Source organism: Barbus barbus (assembly GCF_936440315.1).
Source record: "Barbus barbus genome assembly, chromosome: 23".
In the NCBI taxonomy this organism is placed as follows: Eukaryota; Metazoa; Chordata; class Actinopteri; order Cypriniformes; family Cyprinidae; genus Barbus; species Barbus barbus.
Window position 1 is genome coordinate 14,360,888 of NC_136751.1, and position 20,839 is coordinate 14,381,726.

A 20,839-nucleotide genomic window follows, 5' to 3' on the forward strand; every position below is an offset into this window, starting at 1 on the left:
ATGCTTGATCTGTGCATATTTCACTTCTGATTCAGTCGAGACAACTTTTTAGTTGGACTTTTTTTACACAGCGACAGTTTAAAGTTAAAAATGTCTTGAATTTGTTTATTATATACACACTGTTTTTCACTTTACTAGATGTTAATTGATGGACTGGAGTTGTGTGGATTATTGCGGTGATATTTTTATCACCTGTTGGACACTCATTCTGATGGTACCCATTCACTGCACACACAGGATCCACTGGCGAGCAAGTGATGTAATGCTAACATCCAAATGTGACCCTGGACCACAAAACCAGTCATACGGGTCAATTTTTGCGAAATTGAGATTTATACACCATCTAAAACCTGAATAAATAAGCTTTCCATTGATGTATGGTTTGTTAGCATAGGACAATATTTGGCCGAGATACAAATCTGAGGGTGCAGAACAATCAAAATACTGAGAAAATCGCCTTTAAAATTGTCCAAATGAAGTCCTTAGCAATGCATATTACTAATCAAAAAATACATTTTGATATATTTACAGTAGGAAATTTACAAAATATATTCATGGAACATGATCTTTACATAATATCCTAATGATTTTTGGCATAAAAGAAAAATAGATCATTTTGACCCATACAGTGTATTTTTGGCCATTGCTACAAATATACCCCAGCGACTTAAGACCAGGGTCACAAATCTGTTCCGACGAAGAAACAAAATCGTCAACGTCTTGGCTGGGACAAGGAATAAGGATAAGGACATTTTCATCAAATTTTCATTTTCTGGTTAACTATTTTTTTAGCAAATTGAAATTGTACATAGGTGATTGCTCCTTTGTACAATGTTTTGCACTGTTCACATCCTGTAACTGCCCATATTCCTTTCTAAGGTTTAAACAGCAATAGTACTGCCTACAGAAATTTACTTTACTACATGCTTTATATATAAAAATATTGTACATTTTTATTATATTAAATTTGATTTAGTTTATAGTCATCAGCTTGGACTTGATTAGCTACACCTCTTCACTTTCATGAAAAACACACATTCAGTGAAGTAGCCTATGTTTAAGACTGCTTGAGTAATTCCGAAGAGATGTGACTAGTACAGAAATTTTGTCAGTACACTTCTGGCATTGCCACCTTCTTTCAATGGAAAAAGCAGCTAAAGCCAGTTGTGACAAGAAATGTTATGTGAATATCCAACAGATGGCGCTGAAGCTCTCGAAAATGTGTGCTCTTTAAATGTGTCCCCCGAAACATAATCGATCAGTGGTTCCAATGAGCTTTGAGAACAAATGCTTCATAAACATGTCAGCAAATTGAAGATTGCATTGAAGATACATTTTTATTTTCTGTACAGTATGAGTAAACACACAAATATAGTGTGAGATCACAGGTGAACTTACATCGCCCTGTATCCTGACTTTCTGCTGGATTGTGCGTGGTCCTGTTTTTAGCTTAGCACAGTTAATGTTGTGTGTCATTTCTTCCCCGACATATCTTTAGACCACCGAACAGACAAGGATGGATTCACTGAACTTTGAGTCCGAGATGGAGGCGGATGGACAGGGCAGTTACTCACTGTTTCCAGCGCTGGACAGCATGAGCAGCCTGACTGGAGCCGCTGAGAGTCTAGACGCGTGAGTTTGTTGGGCAGAGGATGAAAACCTTATTCATGAAATACCCCTTCATTTAGGCACAGGCGCAAGGAAAGCAGTTTAATATTACTGCATGGAAATACCCCACGGAAAGACTCTTGTTTTTAGTACCATGGTGAAATGATGGTATCAAGACTGCGCCACAGTATTCTGCGTATGCTTTACTATGGTATTATTGCCAAAACACAATGATAGTTGTGCTATACCGTGCCACATCTAGAAATCATTCAGTGCTACGGTTATATCACCGTACAATTGCGTTTGATTGGATATAATATTGCTCATCAATGTTTACTCAACAAAAAATAGTTGGCTTCACCCCATACAAAATATTCAGGGTAAAAGCTATCTCCCCTGTGAAAAAGAGATAATTACTCTTAGCATACTTTTAAGAATAATTATTTTTACAGAAATAATATACTTCAAAAGAATATAAAACTGAAGAAACTGAAACTATTGTTTTCAAATATTTCGATTTTTTTTTCAAATTGCATGTCATTTGCAATTAAATGAAAATATGTAGTAAATGCTGTTAGTAACCTAGAATATACAGCTCACTGTCATTTCTATTGAAACTTGTCGTGTTTAATTTTTTTTTCATATACCTACATGATGTGCACATTCAATATAATTAAAGGCACTTGTTTTTTTTACTAGTGTTATGAGACTCACTGGGTTTATTTGGTATGAATTAATGTTATATTATTACTATTGAAGAACTATAAATAATAGTTAAACTGATAACTGAGATTATCAGTAATGTAGTAGCATTACGTGGCCTAAAATATAATATTAGAACTATGGTGGATGTATGTTGTCATATATGTGATACAGTATGGGATATATGTTGTCTCATACTGCTGCTCTTTTTTCAGTGAAACCCCCAGTGAGGTGGCAGATAAACCGAATCTCACTTGGCTCGATGCTGCTCAGGTAAACATCTCCCTTAAATAATGCTGTTGTTATATCACATACATTTATTGTGATCAAATCAATGAATTTTCTGATTGTTTAAGATTGTTCTTGAAGAAGCTGGGCGGCCCATGCACATCAAGGAGATCAAGCAGCGGATCATTGATCGTGGACTGGTGCAGTCAAAGTAAAGAAATCATTTTAAAACTATTTAAATTTCCTTCGGTTTATGTCTTCAAAATTACAACACCATGCACAAATGTCAAGATAATCAATGTTACTGTAATTATTTTGCAGTGCAAAGTCAAGCCTCGAGGCAGTCATGTATCGAGAGGTGAGACTCGAAGTCTGGCCCAAGTTTATTTATGATACTGTCATGCCATTACCTGTCAGTCATGTACCATATTTACCTAATATGTTTTCCATTCAGTACCAGCAATGTATTTAATTTAAGTGCATGATTTCATTTGTATTTGTCTTTCATATTTACATTCATAAAGTTTTAGAATGACTAATATAGGAAAAAGGGGTAAAGTCAGAGCAGTCTGTCGCTAAGAGAGCCTACAGGAGAAGTAGCCTGCAGCATTTGCTTTAGTTTTACGGTGTGTTACAGACACAGAAAGGGAGCAGACGCTTCAAGAGGATTGAAAGCAGAAATGGAGTTTTTGCCCTGTTGGTAAGTCGATAAGCACATGTCAGTTAGCTGTCAGTGTTTAGAAACAGTTTGTATTAGGCAAAGCGCCTCATTTTGTTGTTTACTTTTTACTCCCTTTTAGAAAACTTTCCAATCATCATTTTCTTTATACACACACACACACACACATATATATATACATATGATTGTATGTATATGCATGTTATATTGTATATTGTTTGAAGTCTGCATCAATTTATATTTTTATATTTTATGTGGTCAACTTTGGGCAACACATGGTGAAGTGTGTGGTTTGCTAGTTGTTAAACTTGTTTTTTATTTTTTCATGAAAAAAAAATATTGGCCCCAAACTCCAATGGTTGAATTAGTGAGTGAAAGTGACGTGACATACGGCCAAGTATGGTTACCCATACTCGGAAGTTCATGCTTTGCATTTACCCATCCAAAGTGCACACACACAGCAGTGAACACACACACGGAGCAGTGGGCAGTCATTTATGCTGTGGCGCCTGGGGTGCAGTTAGGGGTTCGGTGCCTTGCTCAAGGGCACCTCAGTCGTGGTATTGAGTGTGGAGAGAGCGCTGTACATTCACTCCCCCCAACTACAATTCCTGCCAGACCGACACTCGAACCTTTGGATTAAGAGTCCGACTGTCTAGCCAGGAAATATTTTAGCTGTGTGTTTCCAGAGTTTCTTCTAGGATTTTTTCCATCTGTGGTGGCAGGACTCAGATCTCCGAATTTAACTTAGGCCACGACTTGACACATTGGATCACAAAAACAAACAGAGCTGCCATGTTCATACACCTCCTGAAATCCATTTATAATGGCCTTACTTTGAACATCATCCTCAAATGCCACACTTTCACTTTTAAATAGATTCCAGTAGTTTAATGGCATAACACCCATATGTAGCTGTAATATACATGTTTTTCCCAATCTGACAATCTCTGTTGTATCAATGTGTGTAAAACTCTGATAATTTGTAACTCGTATTTGCAGACTGATGAAGAGAGACAGAATGCATTGCAGGTATTCTCTGCCCAGTCGACCTTCTCAGGTTCGGGCTCTGGTTCGTCCATGGGACCCCTGCCTTCCCCCACAAGCCACTCTGAATCCAGGTCTAAAGTCAGGAAGGGTCCTCGCAAGAACCAAAATGAGAAGTACCGGCTGAAGTACATGCGTATTCGCAAGGCTGCCCGTGCTATGATATTTGTAAGTAAAATTTATTTTAGTTTTTATACCAAAAACAGTATGAAATTGCCTACTTTGGACATCATGATAAGCATCCCTGAATTAATGCACATTGTTTTACAGGAAAATGCAGCACTTTATGATGAGATTGCTCACCTGGAAGAGAAGTTTGTTCGGGCAAAAGAAGAAAGGAGGTACATCCACGCTCAGTTATCTTTATTACAAAATATACTTGATTGAAAATGAAAATTCACATTACTTAATTGTTATTTTTAAAAGAAGATGCTGTATCAGCTGTTCAGTCTTTTTTTTTCCCAAAAGAAACTAATACGTTTATTCCGTAATGATGTATTAAAGTGAATAGAAGTGACAGTTTATAGACGTTTATAATGTTGCAAACTATTTCTATTTACAAAAATATGAAACTACACAACTGTTTCCAACATAGATAATAATTGCAATGTTTCTTCAGTACTAAATCAGCATATTAGATTGATTTCATGTAACATTGAAGATTGGAGTAATTGCTGCTGAAAATTCAACCTTGTCATCACAGGAATAAATTGCATTTTAAAAAATATAAAAATTTAGAACAGTTATTTTAAATTATAACTTTTTTAATTTTTCTATATTTTAGGTGACATAAATGACATAAAATCAGAGCAGCACAGACAACAGTGTGCGAGTGTATGTCTGTACTGTATGTGTGGGCGTTTGTGAGGGAGTGAGCTTTCCGTACATACATTTTGTGGCAAAAAAACTGAAACTGAATAAATTTATTTATTTGCTTGATCTGTGTCATTGTGGGTTTTGGCTAGTTTGCCGTTTAAGCTCTAAAGGAAGTTACATAGACATGCAATGCCAGGAACTATTTACAGTTGGGCAAAAAAGTATTTAGTCAGCCACCAATTGTGCAAATTCTCCCACTTAAAAAGATGAGAGAGGCCTGTAATTTTCATCATAGGTACACTTCAACTATGAGAGACAAAATGGGGGGGAAAGAATCCAGGAAATCACATTGTAGGATTTTTTATGAATTAATTGGTAAATTCCTCGGTAAAATAAGTATTTGGTCACCTACAAACAAGCAAGATTTCTGGCTCTCACAGACCTGTAACTTCTTCTTTAAGAGGCTCCTCTGTCCTTCACTCGTTACCTGTATTAATGGCACCTGTTTGAACTCGTTATCAGTATAAAAGACACCTGTCCACAACCTCAGACAGTCACACTCCAAACTCCACTATGGCCAAGACCAAAGAGCTGTCGAAGGACACCAGAAACAAAATTGTAGACCTGCACCAGGGTGGGAAGACTGAATCTGCAATAGGCAAGCAGCTTGGTGTGAAGAAATCAACTGTGGGAGCAATTATTAGAAAATGGAAGACATACAAGACCACTGATAATCTCCCTCGATCTGGGGCTCCACGCAAGATCTCACCCCGTGGGGTCAAAATGATCACAAGAACGGTGAGCAAAAATCCCAGAACCACACGGGGGGACCTAGTGAATGACCTGCAGAGAGCTGGGACCAAAGTAACAAAGGCTACCATCAGTAACACACTACGCCGCCAGGGACTCAAATCCTGCAGTGCCAGACGTGTCCCCCTGCTTAAGCCAGTACATGTCCGGGCCCGTCTGAAGTTTGCTAGAGAGCATGTGGATGATCCAGAAGAGGATTGGAAGAATGTCATATGGTCAGATGAAACCAAAATAGAACTTTTTGGTAAAAACTCAACTCGTCGTGTTTGGAGGAGAAAGAATGCTGAGTTGCATCCAAAGAACACCATACCTACTGTGAAGCATGGGGGTGGAAACATGCTTTGGGGCTGTTTTTTTGCAAAGGGACCAGCACGACTGATCCGTGTAAAGGAAAGAATGAATGGGGCCATGTATCGTGAGATTTTGCGTAAAAACCTCCTTCCATCAGCAAGGGCATTGAAGATGAAACGTGGTTGGGTCTTTCAGCATGACAATGATCCCAAACACACCGCCCGGGCAACGAAGGAGTGGCTTCGTAAGAAGCATTTCAAGGTCCTGGAGTGGCCTAGCCAGTCTCCAGATCTCAACCCCATAGAAAATCTTTGGAGGGAGTTGAAAGTCCGTGTTGCCCAGCGACAGCCCCAAAACATCACTGCTCTAGAGGAGATTTGCATGGAGGAATGGGCCAAAATACCAGCAACAGTGTGTGAAAACCTTGTGAAGACTTACAGAAAACGTTTGACCTCTGCCATTGCCAACAAAGGGTATATAAAAAAGTATTGAGATTAACTTTTGTTATTGACCAAATACTTATTTTCCACCATAATTTGCAAATTAATTCATTAAAAATCAGACAATGTGATTTCCTGGATTCTTTCCCCCCATTCTGTCTCTCATAGTTGAAGTGTACCTATGATGAAAATTACAGGCCTCTCTCATCTTTTTAAGTGGGAGAACGTGCACAATTGGTGGCTGACTAAATACTCTTTTGCCCAAAAAAATAATAGCAATAGCACAAACAAAAACAATAAGATTCAGTAATCTATTAATAATAATCGGTAATGTAATCCTAAAATACAGTCCACTTACTCTCTCACTGTGTTTCTCCAGATTCCTGCTGAAGTCTTTGTTGCAGTATCAGTCTCTGGCTGAAGGAGAATCTGTGCTGACTCCCAGCTGCAGCACACACACACCTGTCGCGTTGAGCTCCAGCACACCAGGGTGCGCTGCTCTACCAGGGAGTCACAGCCAGGCCACTGGACTCTCAGGATCTGATGACAGCCTTTTGAAGAAACCCAAAAAAGAAAGAAAAGAGAGGGGAAGAGAGAATGGCAGGGAAGAACGTGAGTGTTTTCTACAATATATGTCTGTATTTTAAAACTGCAGATTCAATGCAGTTCTATTTGCTCAACTCTTAGTCATGAAGAAGATTTGTAAGAAAAGGAAGGTTGCAGAAGGAGGAGTGCGCAAGTTCGTGCAGCCCATCTCACTGGACTCTTCCGGGAGGCCGGTCTTTCCCATCGTGCTTTGTGGACTCACTGTGTACAGCCTAGGGGAGGTCAGAAACTCACCCAGCTCTAATGGGATATTGTAAAGCTCATAACTGTTGTTTTCTTCACAGTGAGGCAGCAGTCTTTAGTAAATATTTTATATATTAGCAGTTTTTAAGAGTGAAATGTTTTGTTGCTGAAGAAGAGCTCATAAGTTTGTGTTTTTATCATAGATCATCACAGACAGGGCTCTGTTTCATGACGAAACTGCTATCTATCCTGTGGGGTTCTGCAGCACGAGAGTTTTCGCCAGCATGAAGAACCCTGATCAGAAGTGTCTCTACACCTGCCAAATCAAAGATTGTGGTCAAGGACCACAGGTGCATACCTATGCATATGTACACTCATGGATAGTTGACCTGATGTTGACACATCCTAGGGTTGCAAAGGGGTGGAAAATGTCAGGTACATTTTCAGAAACTTTCCAAAAAATTCCTGGATTATTTGCTAAATACTGGAAATTTTCCACCTTTTTACCAACCATAGGTTTGACATGCTATATTCTATTTAAAAACATCAATGCTTGTACTTCTGTAATTATGGCAGTAAAAGCTGTGAAATAACCCTGGTTATGACCACAGCCATATCACCCTGCAGCCGGTTGCCCACTGAAGCTAAGCAGGGTTGAGCCTGGTCAGGACCTGGATGGGAGACCTCCTGGGAAAACTAGGTTGCTGTTGGAAGAGGTGTTAGTGAGGCCAGCAGGGGGTGCTCACCCTGCGGTCTGTGTGGGTCCTAACGCCCCAGTATAGTGACGGGGACACTATACTGTCAAAAAGCACCGTCTTTCGGATGAGACGTTAAACCGAGGTCCTGACTCTCTGTGGTCATTAAAAATCCCAGGATGTCTTTCGAAAAGAGTAGAGGTGTCTGGCCAAATTTCCCCATTGGTCTCTGACCATCATGGCCTCCTAATCATCCCCTTACACTGATTGGCTTCATCACTCTGTCATGCGTTCTGGCGCACTATGGCTGCCGTCGCATCATCCAGGTGGATGCTGCACACTGGTGGTGGACGAGGAGACACCACCCCTCACAATGTAGAGCGCTTTGAGTGCTTAGAAAAAAGCAGAAAAGCGCTATATAAATGTAATGAATTATTATTATTATTATTATTATTATTATGAAGATGTCTGTAGTCCTGTACTGCAGAAATTGACTATATGGACTAAACAGAAAAAAAAATACGTGTTTTTGTTCTTGTAATATTTAGTTTGAGATTGCACCAGAGGATGACCCACAGAATGCAATAGTGGCCTCATCAGCCCTCACCTGCCACGCAAACCTGCTCAAAGCCATTGCTGCCCGGAGGTAAAGTCCTGTGGAGTTACTCAGTACACTTAAAAGCAATTTCCCCCAGAGACATTTCCTGTATTGTCATCAGATCTTTATTTATTTTAATCTCATACCCAAATCATCATTATTGTAATGCAATATATGTGTGTGTGGGTGTATATGTATTAGACTGCATGTCCCATCATCACACACAGCTGTAACCAATCACGCGCTCACCAGGAAAGCTATCACACACACACACACGCACACACTATATTGCACCCACTCCGATCGTTCTCAAGCTGCCGAGTATTGCTCTGCGTTTATCACTCTCCAAGTGTTAGCTGCTTTACGAAGCCATTCTAAGTTTTCTTAGTCTCAGTCTAGTTTATCATCGACCTTGCCTGTTTCTGACCACGTCTTTTAATAAAAGCTTTGCGTATGGATCCGCACATCTCTCGTCGTCTCGTTCGCCTTGTTACAGAATACTTGGCCAATGTTCATCTGAAAAGCTACTGGATCCTTGTGTGGCTGAGTATTCTGTAACAGGGCAAATGAGACTAGAGACGTGCGGATCCATACGCAAAGCTTTTATTAAAAGACGTGGTCAGAAACAGGCAAGGTCGAGCATCAGTAAACAGATATGTATAAGGCAAGATAAAGAGTATTCCTAGGGCTGGCATGGGTCATCGATCGGTGAACCGAGTCCAAACGGCATAGGGCAATCCAAAATGCGCTGACAAAAATCAAGACAAGATAATTCAGGCAATAAACAGGATAAACTAGACTGAGACTAAGAAAACTTATGAAGTCATACATGAAGGAGAAACTGTCCTGACTCCCAGCTGCAGCACACACACACCTGTCACACATACGTGTGTGTGTGTGTGTATATATATATATATATATATATATATATATACACACACACACTCACCTAAAGGATTATTAGGAACACCATACTAATACTGTGTTTGACCCCCTTTCGCCTTCAGAACTGCCTTAATTCTACGTGGCATCGATTTCAACAAGGTGCTGAAAGCATTCTTTAGAAATGTTGGCCCATATTGATCGGATAGTATCTTGCAGTTGATGGAGATTTGTGGGATGCACATCCAGGGCACGAAGCTCCCATTCCACCACATCCCAAAGATGCTCTATTGGGTTGAGATCTGGTGACTGTGGGGCCAATTTTAGTACAGTGAACTCATTGTCATGTTCAAGAAACCAATTTGAAATGATTCGAGCTTTGTGACATGGTGCATTATCCTGCTGGAAGTAGCCATCAGAGGATGGGTACATGGTGGTCATAAAGGGATGGACATGGTCAGAAACAATGCTCAGGTAGGCCGTGGCATTTAAACGATGCCCAATTGGCACTAAGGGGCCTAAAGTGTGCCAAGAAAACATCCCCCACACCATTACACCACCACCACCAGCCTGCACAGTGGTAACAAGGCATGATGGATCCATGTTCTCATTCTGTTTACGCCAAATTCTGACTCTACCATCAGAATGTCTCAACAGAAATCGAGACTCATCAGACCAGGCAACATTTTTCCAGTCTTCAACCGTCCAATTTTGGTGAGCTTGTGCAAATTGTAGCCTCTTTTTCCTATTTGTAGTGGAGATGAGTGGTACCCGGTGGGGTCTTCTGCTGTTGTAGCCCATCCGCCTCAAGGTTGTGCGTGTTGTGGCTTCACAAATGCTTTGCTGCATACCTCGGTTGTAACGAGTGGTTATTTCAGTCAAAGTTGCTCTTCTATCAGCTTGAATCAGTCGGCCCATTCTCCTCTGACCTCTAGCATCAACAAGGCATTTTCGCCCACAGGACTGCCGCATACTGGATGTTTTTCCGTTTTCACACCATTCTTTGTAAACCCTAGAAATGGTTGTGCATGAAAATCCCAGTAACTGAGCAGATTGTGAAATACTCAGACCGGCCCGTCTGGCACCAACAACCATGCCACACTCAAAATTGCTTAAATCACCTTTCTTTCCCATTCTGACATTCAGTTTGGAGTTCAGGAGATTGTCTTGACCAGGACCACACCCCTAAATGCATTGAAGCAACTGCCATGTGATTGGTTGATTAGATAATTGCATTAATGAGAAATTGAACAGGTGTTCCTAATAATCCTTTAGGTGAGTGTATGTGTGTGTATATATATATATATATATATATATATATATATATATATATATATATATATATATATATATATATATATATATATACTACGTCAAAAGTTTTAACAGTAAGATTTTTGTTTTTTAAAGAATTCTCTTCTGCTCACCAAGCCTGCATTTATTTGATCCAAAATACAGCAAAGGCAGCAATATTATGAAATATTTGTACTATTTAAAATAACTGCTTTCTATTTTAATATATTTTAAAATGTAATTTATTACTGTGATCAAAGCTAACTGTTCAGCATCATTACTCCAGTCTTCAGTGTCACATGATCCTTCATAAATAATTTTTATATGCTGATTTGCATGTTACAAAAGATTATAGGATTAAATTACATTATAAAATATATTTATTATATTATATATATAATACAAAACATTTATTTTAAATAGTAAAGATATTTCAAAATGTTACTGTATTTGCTGTACATTGGAATAAATAAATACAGGCTTGGTGAGCAGAAGAGACTTACTACAGATTCTTACTGTTCAAAAACTTTTGATTGGTAGTGTATAATATCAGTAAGATATTTTTCATTTTATTGCTTTTTAATAAATAAATATTAATTGAAAAATGTTATATGTTAAAATGATCCTGCATGGTTTCTCTTATTTTAGGGGCAAATCCTTGACCAACATTGTCCCATCTGGAGCAGACTTTTTTGGTTTTTCTCACCCCACCATTCAAAACCTGATTCAGAGCTGTCCTGGGGCTCGCAAATGCAGCAAGTGAGTAGCAGCTATGTCATAGTTATGTCATCAGTTAAGTCATGAAGTTACCAAAAAGGCAATTAAAGCTGCCTTAAAACAGCATGTCTATATTTATGTATTTGTTACATGAGTCACATTTCTCTGTCTCTGAAATGCAGTGGTTTTACAAACTGTCCTGGAGCAGCGCAGCACTGTCTCCCTCATCTAACACACCCGATTAGTGGAGACTTTAAGACATGAAGGCCCAGTTAGAAGGCCATAGACGGGGCTTAGCCTTAAGCCTCGTCTGTGAAACCGGGGGGAAGTGGGTCAGAATAGGTACAGGGTTCGTACGGTCATGAAAAACCTGGAAAAGTCATGGAATTTTAAAGCAGCAATTTCCAGGCCTGGAAAAGTTTTGGAAAAATAAATAAACCCAGAAAGTTTTGGAAAAGTCATGGAAATCTATTTCACAAATCTCTGTATAAGTCTATTATAGAGATCTGTATAATCTGTACAATAGAATTATGTTTAATCAGGTTCGGTGCGGGATTGCGCATAGGCTATATCGCATTATTTTACTCATTCCCGCAGCATTCGACTTTAAAATTATGGATATTCACACATTTATTCAATAGCCTGTTGCATATAGGTTTGATGATTAAGTGAATCCACACAGAGTATCAGATGAAATCGGTCATTTGAAAACCGCGTGAGTGATTCAGCTGTACCGCGTCTTCTCTCTTTGACTGTCTCTTATAGCGGCTTCTCATCCGCGCATCTCGTCACTAAAGAGCGGCTGCACGCTGCGATACAAGTCTTTCGCTCGCGTTTCGGGACAGTTGACAGAATTGTCACTTGCCTAATCGGGTCATTGTTGCATCGACACAAAAATTATTTATTTGCACGTCTTTTTACTCGCACGCTCCAGAGGCGGTTTCCCGTGCGCTCAGTCACGTCCAAAGGGCACGTGTATAAAGCTATTTTTTTACAGTCTATGGTATAAAGCCGACTTGCGAGAACCAAATTGAGTTTGGTACCAAACAAGCTCAGTAGAAACCTGCACAGGCCTCAAACATATGCCCTAGTCCAGCCCTTGTGCGGCATGATTACCCGAGTCCGACTGGAACTCGTGTCTGGCAGAAATGCAAGGCTCTAAAGCACAGCTTGTTGCGTTTAAGCGGCAAAAATACACACAACATTATGTTAAAATGGCCATTCTGGCGAGTAAGCACTGTCGTGTTTTAACTCTTTAACAGTTGCGAAAGAGAAAAGTTTCCAAAACGAAATTCAGGTCCTGTGTTTAACAGAGTTAAATGATAATATTCAGTGATATGATACGTTCTCTGTGTGGAGTAACATCTGGCGCAGTTGCTGCGTGTACTTATTACTAAAACAGAGAAAGCAAACAATAGCATTAGTCATTCATTTTAGTTAATGCTATGATAATTTGAACAGATTTTTATTCTTATTGTAAAATAATGGAACATTAGGTCATGAATATTGTCTCAAAAGTCATGGAGAAGTCATGGAAAAGTCATGGAAATTTATTGGTAAAAATGTGTATGAACCCTGTAGGTAAAGAGATGCATGTCAGATCCAGGTTATGTTCGGCTCTTAAAGGGATAGCAGCCAAATAACCTAATAACAAGCTGCAGTGATGTCTATTAATCAAAGATCAAAAGAAAAAAGAGAAAATCAATAGCTTTTGTAGATTTAAGGATTCATCTATATATAATTTATAATTTAGTGTTTGATAACGCTATTCAATATCTGTATATCCTACTTACTGAAGGGCACAGGTAAATGTGACATTTATTATAATGGGTTTATGTGAAGATTGTTTTATGTTCACTTAAATTAGAAGTTATTTGAAGTAGTCTACAAGAGCTATCAATTTTATCATTAAATATTAGGGGGAAAAAACTTTCATAGAGACATCAGTAGTACTGGTATAAGTGATACTGGCCTGCAGTCATAAAGATGTCATTATACAAATATTAAAAAAATATGTCTGTTGTTTCTACATTAATTTAAAGATTATTAATAGAATAGCCTAGATACGCTATTTTTGAAGTACAGCTTCTTTAGAGAGACGCGCAGCCACAGGTAGGCTCACACAACTGTCATCTCTCTCTCGATAATTCAAATAAATGTGATCTTGCAGCACTATGTCTCTACGGAACTCTGTGTCTGATTTGTAGTGGGCAGAAACTAACGATAATGAGCCGTAACTGATGAAAATAACCGTTAGTCAAATTTTGCACTGAAAACATTATTTACAGCTTTAACTTGACAAAGCTGGCAAATGGTGTAAGCGGGATAATGCATGGCTTCGCGTCGGGTGGTTCTTGCCTCCACGTTGCATTAAAGGAACACTCCACTTTTTTTGGAAATAGGCTCATTTTACAACTCCCCTAGAGTTAAATAGTTGAGTTTTACCGCTTTTGAATATATTCAGCCGATCTCCGGGTCTGGGGGTAGCACTCTTAGGAACTATATGGCTAGGAACTATACTCTCATTCTGGCCTAATCAAGGAAATTTGCTGCCGTACCATGGATGCAGCAGGCGCAATGATATTATGCAGCGCCTGAAAGTAGTTCCCGACTAGATAACGCACGCGCCATATCGGCCTAGAAAATCGCAACTTTTCATTTTCCGTCAGTTATAGTACACAATGTAACTACAGGAGAGTCAAGCTTTAAATAGGAAAAATATTGAAACTCTTTGGTAATTTTTGAGCATGATGCTAATGGTCTAATCTGATTCAGTGATCAAAGCTAAGCTACCGCCAGACCCGGAGATTGGCTGAATGGATTCAAAAACGGTAAAACTCAACAGTTTAACTCTAGGGGAGTTGTAAAATGAGGCTATTTCCAAAAAAAGTGGAGTATTCCTTTAAAATCGCTAGCCATGCATTAACCCATAGATAGATAGATAGATAGATAGATAATATATGTGTGTGTGCATATATAGGTTAAAAGCATCTTCGGTTTTGCAAAAAATGAAAAAACAATGTGCCTGGGGTACTTGAAACACTGATTCCAGGTGTCCTGAGAGGATGGGCGATGGAATTTATTTTATTCAATGTCCTAAACCCAAACAAAATAGAGCAGAATATCCCTAAGCATTCAACCCCAATCCCAATAAAGATGAAAATGTTAATTTTCTGGTTATCATTGAGTTACAGTTTTCATCTGCTCAAGCAGAACTTTAGCAAGGTTTCTTTGTCTAAAACTAGCTAACGTTAAAGTTAGTGAGGTTAAGATGTGTCGCGGTCCTACTCTACCCGCTCCGAACCGCGGTCTCCGGTGTGGGAGGCGGGTGCTCTAACGAGGAGGCTAAAGGCCACAGCCCCTAGCGTCAGTCACTAGAGCGCCACTTGAGGTCGGGGAGTGAGGTTTAACTTGCTGACCTCTGCTACACTCACCCCTCTAAACCTCACTCCCATCCGGGTCACGGCACCAATGTCGCGGTCCTACTCCACCTGCTCCGAGCAGAATTCGAACCGCGGTCTCTGGCGTGGGAGGCAGGCGCTCTAACGAGGAGGCTAAAGGCCTTTAGTGAGGTTTTACCTACACAGCACTTACCCGCTGGCCTCTGCTACACATGCTGACGTTCAAACCTAAATCGCGAACTGTTCTCACGGCATGTACACTGTAGGTCAAAAACACATAAACAAAGGTCTACATTTTAATGCTTCTCCATATTAAACTGGTTAAATGTAAATTAATTTAATCTTACACCGCGGTACATGAACAGTGTTGATCCAGGATGTTGTCGTTGCGGTCGTGACAGCATTAACACAAGGCTTCTCCTGTTTGCAGTGTGGTCTGTATTTTTACATATTTATTTTAAAATCTTTTATACATCTCTCCATGGCATATTTAAGTCCCCCTTAAATGTCTCCATTGTTTGTCCGATTGAGTAACTAAGGTGGCGGGGGCTTACCGATAGGTCAGTTGGGCAAGTTTTGTTTTGCAGACCACCAGGTTGAAAAGCGAGAGAAGACGTAAAGTGTGTAATACTGTGGTTTTGTTTGTTTTTGCTGCGGTGAGGCGGCTGCTGCTTCAACACATTCTCACTCCACAACTCTCACATTGATGCTTGGTCAGAACTCTTTGGCGTCACTTTAATGCACAGAGTCCCCCGTTTGGTTTCAGTTTTCGACATGCAGGGTACTCTGTTTTAAATAAGAAGCCTCGGTGTCAATATACAGACACAACGGGCATGAGAATATTATGGCTATGATTAAATTATACATTGGGTAATAATTTTGCCACTTTAAAATATTTGAATACTTTTAAAATGTTGGGATGTGATTTTTAATTTTAACAGTCACAACAAATCTATTTACATTTGCACATTTTTGAGCAATTAACCAAACCCCTACCCCCAAACCTAACCATTTGTCAATATGTAACATAGGATATAAAAGGCATACAGTCACAATTTATTAAAAATGTATTAATATTCCAAGTTTTCTGAGGGAAAACAATTTATTTGTGAGATGAACAGGCGTGTGATCACTGTCTCCGTCTGCCGTAAAGCTCAGATCCTGTGTGCAGTCTGTTCACAAATTCAAAACTTGCTGACAGAAGAAGCCTTTTGTTATAAAAGTTATGTTTGCTGGTTCTCACCTCTTTGTTCCCAGAGTATTGAGTCTTGGTTGCGACCCAGGGTTTGAAAACCTTTTGTTTTAGATCATAACAATGTCCATAACAGTTCAGATCATAATTTATTAATGACATAAGAGGCGCCACTGTGCAAAATTTCAATTAAGTATCTTTTTGCCTCTCTACTTTAGTTATCAGTGGGTGCGTTTTGAGGTTTGTCGGCCTGGTGACGGACAGGTGGCGCATGGACTTTCAGAAGATGATGCATCTGTGAATTTTGAGTCCTTTCAACGAGTGCAAAGCTGTGAGGAGAGCCTGGCCAGTCAGAACCTTACAACAGAACACAGCAGCACAGGTCAATTACCACAAATCACAACCAAACATTTTTGCATAATTACATTATTGCTGTTTCTCAAGTCACACTTATTTATTTATTTATTTATTTATATATATATATATATATATATATATATATATATATATAGTGCTTTATACAATACAGATTGTTTCAAAGCAGCTTCACATTATTAAACAGAAAAATTACAGTGTTAATGTTGTAAAATTCATCAATTATGAAACCAATTCATTTTCAGTGGTAAAGCTGCTCTACAGAAGATAATAATGTCATTATTCAGATCAAATTAGTTCAGCATTGTTTCAGTTTAGTTCAGTAACTATGAAATGCAAAAGTTCATCAATTATGAAATAAGCATTTCAGCTATAAACAGCTCTACAAAAGATAGTGCTCAATTCAGTTAAAATGTGCTCATCCAAGAATGCTTTAAATCAAAAATATTACTGAATATTAATTGGGTCATTCCGTGTCAACCAGAGTGGACCCTGGCTTAAATTTTTGATTTTGTTAATATTTTTTCTGAAGAAATATAAATGTGATAAAAGCCAAAATATTAAATGTCATGGATGAATATTTGAGTAATCCATTGCGGTGTTCAGGATGGCAGTTTTCACTTGAGATTAAGAGTCCAATTACAGGGGGTTAAAGATGGCAGCATCATAATGTTATTTTTCCACAGAGATTGGTATGTCTGTTAGAAAAATCTGTTGACTTAAACAATCTTTGTTGTATTATATGCCAATGGTGACCATTCAAACATGGGCAATGTTATCCCCATATCTCTGGGACTGAACAATGTAAGGCCTTGAAAATCAAGATTCCCAAAGAAAAGTTTATTAAGAACTAAAATCTTAAATCATATTGCGATATCGTTAATGCTTCTTGAGTTATAGGCACACAAACTTTGAAAAAATAATATTTATGACACTTTATTTATGGCCGACAGGTATGTTCAATGCAATTGTTTTTATTAAAGGTTTTTATTTCTAGTTTCAACATTATTTGATCTTCAGACATTCTTTAAAATATTCAATAAGTATCATATTTTTGCAAAGTGACCCACATTTGGTTTCTGGACACTGAAAATGTGTACATTTGAACAATTTACTCCTGGAGCCATATTGAAATTCCATTATCTCTGGAACCAAACCACGTCATAGGGCCTTAAAATGAAGATGCCCAAAGGAAAGTTTGTTAAAACCCAATATTTAAAAGTGCATTAAGTTATCATTAATACTGCTTGATTTACAGACATGTAAGAAGAAAAAACTTGAAAAGTGCTGTTTCCCCATTTTTACCCCCTTGTAATTGGACTCTGAATCTCAGGTTAAAATGCAAGTTGAAACCATAATAATTAAATTGATTGGATTTTAAGAAGGAAATAAATAAATTGTTGTTTTCTTTTACAGTGCGACCACAACAGCCTAACATCTCGTCTCACCTTCTGAGCTCAGCAGTGCTGCAGACCACTGTAACTTCTCTCACCAACACTTGAGCTTATTCAGACCCCGGAGCTCAAACTATACAGATGGGTCCTGTTTATAGAAGTGCAACTAAAGATCTCAGATCTGCATTATGAATTAATTTCTGCTGGTTTAACTGGATGCGTGGAGTCAATTTAGACTATTTTTTACATGATAAAAAAAGCAAAGTCCTTATTATTTGTGCTTCTAATGTGTGTTATTAAAGCGTGATCATAGTCTTTACTGTGAAATACTTTGATAAAACAGACATAACAATGGTGGACTAAATCAACCCTTAAGCTTTTAGTATTATAGTTTAAGATTTCAACTTGTTTGGCCAGTTCTGTAGGGCTCAAAGGCTCCTTCTGAGGCTACCAAATACAATAAGCAAAACCCTTTCGTCTTTCTTCTTTCATTATGTAGGTCATTCCATGTATGTGATGAGAAGGCTTTGTACCTCTAGAACAGTTCTCCTCGAATAACACATTTCATAAAAGAAATCTTGACATTACATCTATCTTGGTATTTGTGATGCAGTGTCATTGTAATATTTCAGACTATATTAAACTATTAAAGTTTCACACCTTGAAAGACATGCTTTTACCTTGTGGGAATGAGAAGGAAATGTAATATAATCTTCTGAGGATAAAATACCTCAGGCAACCACTAGATGTCACTGTGGAGCTGTGAAATACAGATGCCTTCACATCGAATGCCTCACTGATGGTAACTACAGCACAAATACTCACACATCAAATGCTTATTAAATAGAAGACAAATGTGCCTTAAATCCTTTTTCACAAAGTGTTCATATAGTTTATGTCTGCATTTTTTAATTGTTAGTTTATGTGCATATATGCATCAATTGTATGTTTTTGGCAGTTGCTTCACATCTTGCTGTTGTTTTCACGGCTTCGAATGCTACATTGTTTACTTATTCTTCATGTTTTAATGATTTTTCCTGGTCTTATTGTCAATTATTCATCAGTACACATTATCCCGAAGACAAAAAAACATGCTCTGCATCTGAAGACAATTTCTTTTTGGCTGACATCACTTTTTTGTCTCAAATAACGTTTCATGATCCAGGCAGCCACCAATGCATTAGATAAAGCTGCACTCTACATTATTTTTAACTGAGCATACTCTTTTACTCCGAAAGTGTCAATCTGTGGGACAATTAGTAGCAGTGTCATTAGCAAAGGAAGAAACAAAGCTCTTTGAAAATCTGAATCAATTGAGCAAATTGGTTTGTAAAATGATTCACTATTGCAAAGCACTCAAAACGCTGCATACTGTCTGGACAAAATAGTGTAAATGCAGTGTGAACACAGCCCAAACATGCATAAGACAACTTTTGGCTTTTACAAACCTATTATAAAGGTTTTTATGAAAGTGTAATCTACTAAGTAATAAATGCAATTAAATATGTAGTGCTTGTGTTATGCAGGGTTTGACGTTTTAGGCCAATTATCACTCTCTTTTGTTTATTAAAATTAGTAAAAACGGAGCCTATATTATAAAACTGACCAGAAATCAGTTAACATTTTTAAATTTACAGAATATCTTCATGGAACATTATCTTTACTTAATATCCTAATGATTTTTGGCTTAAAAGAAAAATTGATAATTTTGTCCCATACAGTGTATTGTTGTCTATTGCTACATAGACATGGTTTTGTGGTCCAGGGTCACATTTATGCTTTGTTATGCTGATGTTGGAAGACATCATTTATGAATCATAACACACTAACCTGGCTAGAGTGTTAATGTGTTACCAGACATGGTTGATTTTCACCTGCATTTGTTCATGTCAAAATCTGGATGCTATTCTGTCCTATTCTGCTTTGACACTGTGGTTGCACTCTTTAAGGGCACCTAACCGAACACCTCGTGTTACTGTGACCTCACCCTTTTAAAGACAATTGACAGCTAGGACAGGAAAAAGACTAATTCAGATGCTGACCTGCTGGTCTTGAGTACAATGCAGTCAATGAGGGGAGGGCTGGGTATTCTGAGACACAGCAGGTGTGGAGGAGGGGGTTCCTGCTTCATCACTGCCAGTGTGTGCATGACAGTGTGCTCATTTATGTGTTTTAAGAAGACTGAACTTCCTACATTTCCTCATGGACGGGTGGGAACAGGAAGGCAATAGTTATATCCGCCCATTCCCTGTCTGTAAGAGGTCAAAGGTCGTATTTGTCATACCCAGGAGTCTGGCACTCACTCTCTGCTGACCTCTGACTCACTTTCCCTATATGCTAATATAATGCACATTAGTGCACACTTGATGTCTGTATCCTCACTACTCGCCTAGGTGAGAAGGATAGTGTATAACTATAAGTATTATTTTGGAGTTCTGTTAAAACTAAATATTTGCACTTTTACTTATTTACATTTGCAAGGAAATATAACTATTTACTACAATTTCATGTAGATCTAAAAAATGACAAATGATTTAAATCTTTCTGTGATTTCAGAATGTTCTTTGATATTAAAAGATCATTTTATTTTATGTAAATCGGCAATTGATTTTTTTTTTTAAATACTGAGAATTTATTTTTATTAGAGGTGGATTGTTTTTTTTAGATACTTAAACTTTAAATTGAGTCAATGTGTTTAACGTATTTGTAATTTAACAAATACAATTTTTCTATGAGCACATTTGAGTGGTGAATCCATAAACAGTTCATTGAATTTTATTTTAAATGGGATGTACTGCTAAGTAGCAGACTGAAACAGGAAAATAATCCTACAAAATAAAATAATGCACATGCTCACTGACACATACAGTAAACTGCTGTTC

The 20,839-nt window shown here is 38.3% G+C and overlaps 1 protein-coding gene across 3 annotated transcripts; it reads left to right on the top strand.

Moving 5' to 3' along the window:
- The first annotated feature begins 1,221 nt into the window (after positions 1-1,221).
- Positions 1,222-19,457, top strand: tbrg1 (transforming growth factor beta regulator 1). 3 transcript variants are annotated; one of them, XM_079374564.1, is made up of 15 exons: positions 1,254-1,388; positions 1,499-1,632; positions 2,526-2,583; positions 2,667-2,749; positions 2,860-2,896; positions 3,176-3,238; positions 4,220-4,432; positions 4,535-4,605; positions 7,001-7,233; positions 7,309-7,448; positions 7,614-7,760; positions 8,654-8,751; positions 11,527-11,637; positions 16,407-16,570; positions 17,980-19,457. In XM_079374564.1, exons 2-15 carry the CDS (start codon positions 1,517-1,519, stop codon positions 18,063-18,065), a joined length of 1,620 nt encoding a protein of 539 aa, XP_079230690.1. In that variant the 5' UTR covers positions 1,254-1,388; positions 1,499-1,516; the 3' UTR covers positions 18,066-19,457. The 3 variants fall into 3 exon arrangements, with proteins under 3 accessions (XP_079230691.1, XP_079230690.1, XP_079230692.1); XM_079374565.1 differs by lacking the exon at positions 3,176-3,238 and having other exon boundaries at positions 1,222-1,388; positions 17,980-19,068; XM_079374566.1 differs by lacking the exons at positions 1,254-1,388; positions 3,176-3,238 and having other exon boundaries at positions 1,436-1,632; positions 17,980-19,068.
- Positions 19,458-20,839: the final 1,382 nt, after the last annotated feature.

What these genes read in the sequence shown, in the direction of transcription:
- tbrg1 (XM_079374564.1), top strand. Translation starts at nt 1,517, where the DNA reads ATGGATTCACTGAACTTTGAGTCCGAGATGGAGGCGGATGGACAGGGC. An exon ending in CTGCCCGTGCTATGATATTT is followed by an intron (nt 4,433 to 4,534) that starts GTAAGTAAAATT and finishes ATTGTTTTACAG; the next exon opens with GAAAATGCAGCACTTTATGA. An exon ending in AACAGAACACAGCAGCACAG is followed by an intron (nt 16,571 to 17,979) that starts GTCAATTACCAC and finishes TTTCTTTTACAG; the next exon opens with TGCGACCACAACAGCCTAAC.